The 1,187-nt window shown below is 38.8% G+C and overlaps 1 protein-coding gene across 2 annotated transcripts in view; it reads right to left on the bottom strand.

Moving 5' to 3' along the window:
- Window positions 1-254: 254 nt before the first annotated feature.
- LOC148862184 (auxin response factor 17-like) overlaps window positions 255-1,187 on the bottom strand; it is a 12,250-nt gene continuing 11,317 nt past the window's right edge. For both annotated transcript variants that reach the window (XM_088984746.1, XM_088984747.1), the window contains one exon: window positions 255-781. In XM_088984746.1, the coding sequence (XP_088840872.1) occupies window positions 583-781 (199 nt within the window). In that variant the 3' untranslated portion in view covers window positions 255-582. The remainder of the gene's footprint in view (window positions 782-1,187) is intronic.

Below are 1,187 nucleotides of genomic sequence, written 5' to 3'. Positions count from 1 at the left end.
ACAGAAAGGGACCCGTCACATGGCATCTGGACTTCGACGATACTTCCAAGCAATTTATCTAACAAAAGATTCAGTATCTACACTGCTCAATCTCAGTCAAACCTGATGTATTCGGACAAAAATGGAAGAACTCAGGTAGCCAGATTCAAAGATTTGCGGGGCAAATGACTGCAATGTATCTGTAAGAAATCCATGGTGATAGAAATTTAACTTACAAGTTCTAGAATTAACTACAAGGAGAAAACAAACCCAAATGACCCAACAAAACATTTTCTGCATCCTCCTGTTCCATTCCATCCAAACTTAGTCCACCATGATATAAAGACAAATGTAAGTCAAGTTCATAAGCACCAGTATCCCACCAGATACTGGTTGAATGTATTTCGATGTTATATATATGGAGACAGGAGTATAAGATTATAATTACAGTAAGTAGCTTATCTCGGGCTCCTTAACCCACCCTAAGTGAAGGGTAGGTGCACTAACAGTACATACGGGAGAACAAAGGGGCTTTAATTGTAAAATCTCATCTTTAAACCTTCGTCAATCTTCTATTTCCCCTCCTTTTTTGTAAGTTTTCCTTTAGTAGTCAAGAGACCCCACAGACGTGATCCCAGTGCTCAGATTTCTTGAGTCCTGTCGGTTCACGTAGTCATCGCAGCTGTTACTGGAGAGCCTCTGGATAGGGACAGAGTTAAGAAGCTCAACACCTTGTTTGCCCATCTGCTGCACTTCTTGAGGCGAGAGTATCTTGATACACCACACACTGTTTACAAACTCTCTGCAATAAAGGTAAACATAAACCCAGGCAGAGTTAACAAGAATGCCACAGTATAGCATACAGCAGACGATAAACAGTACATCAAACTAGAACATAACAGATGATCATAGGTCAATTGTACATATTTTATGTCAATTTATCAATACCCAATGGCAAAGTTAAATTTAACTGACAAATCATTAAATCAAACAAACACCCCCCCCATGTAGTTTCAAAATGTTCTCATTGAAATGTTAGCGGTTAACCGGTTTCAACTAGATGAGCATTATCCGAATAGCAGAAGGAACATTAATCATCACGGTTTAAGGGTGACAAAAACATTTAAAACGGACCAGTATCAAAAATTCAAAATTATAGACATAGACGAGTTCCCCATGAACTCCAGCAGAGAAATTATGCATGTAAA

The sequence above is a fragment of the Nelumbo lutea genome, chromosome 4 (genome assembly GCF_056320005.1).
Source record: "Nelumbo lutea isolate HS-2025 chromosome 4, American lotus-T2T, whole genome shotgun sequence".
NCBI lineage: Eukaryota > Viridiplantae > Streptophyta > Magnoliopsida > Proteales > Nelumbonaceae > Nelumbo > Nelumbo lutea.
The sequence above is the reverse complement of the archived record's forward strand: the minus strand, read 5'-3'. Positions and strand labels throughout refer to the sequence as shown.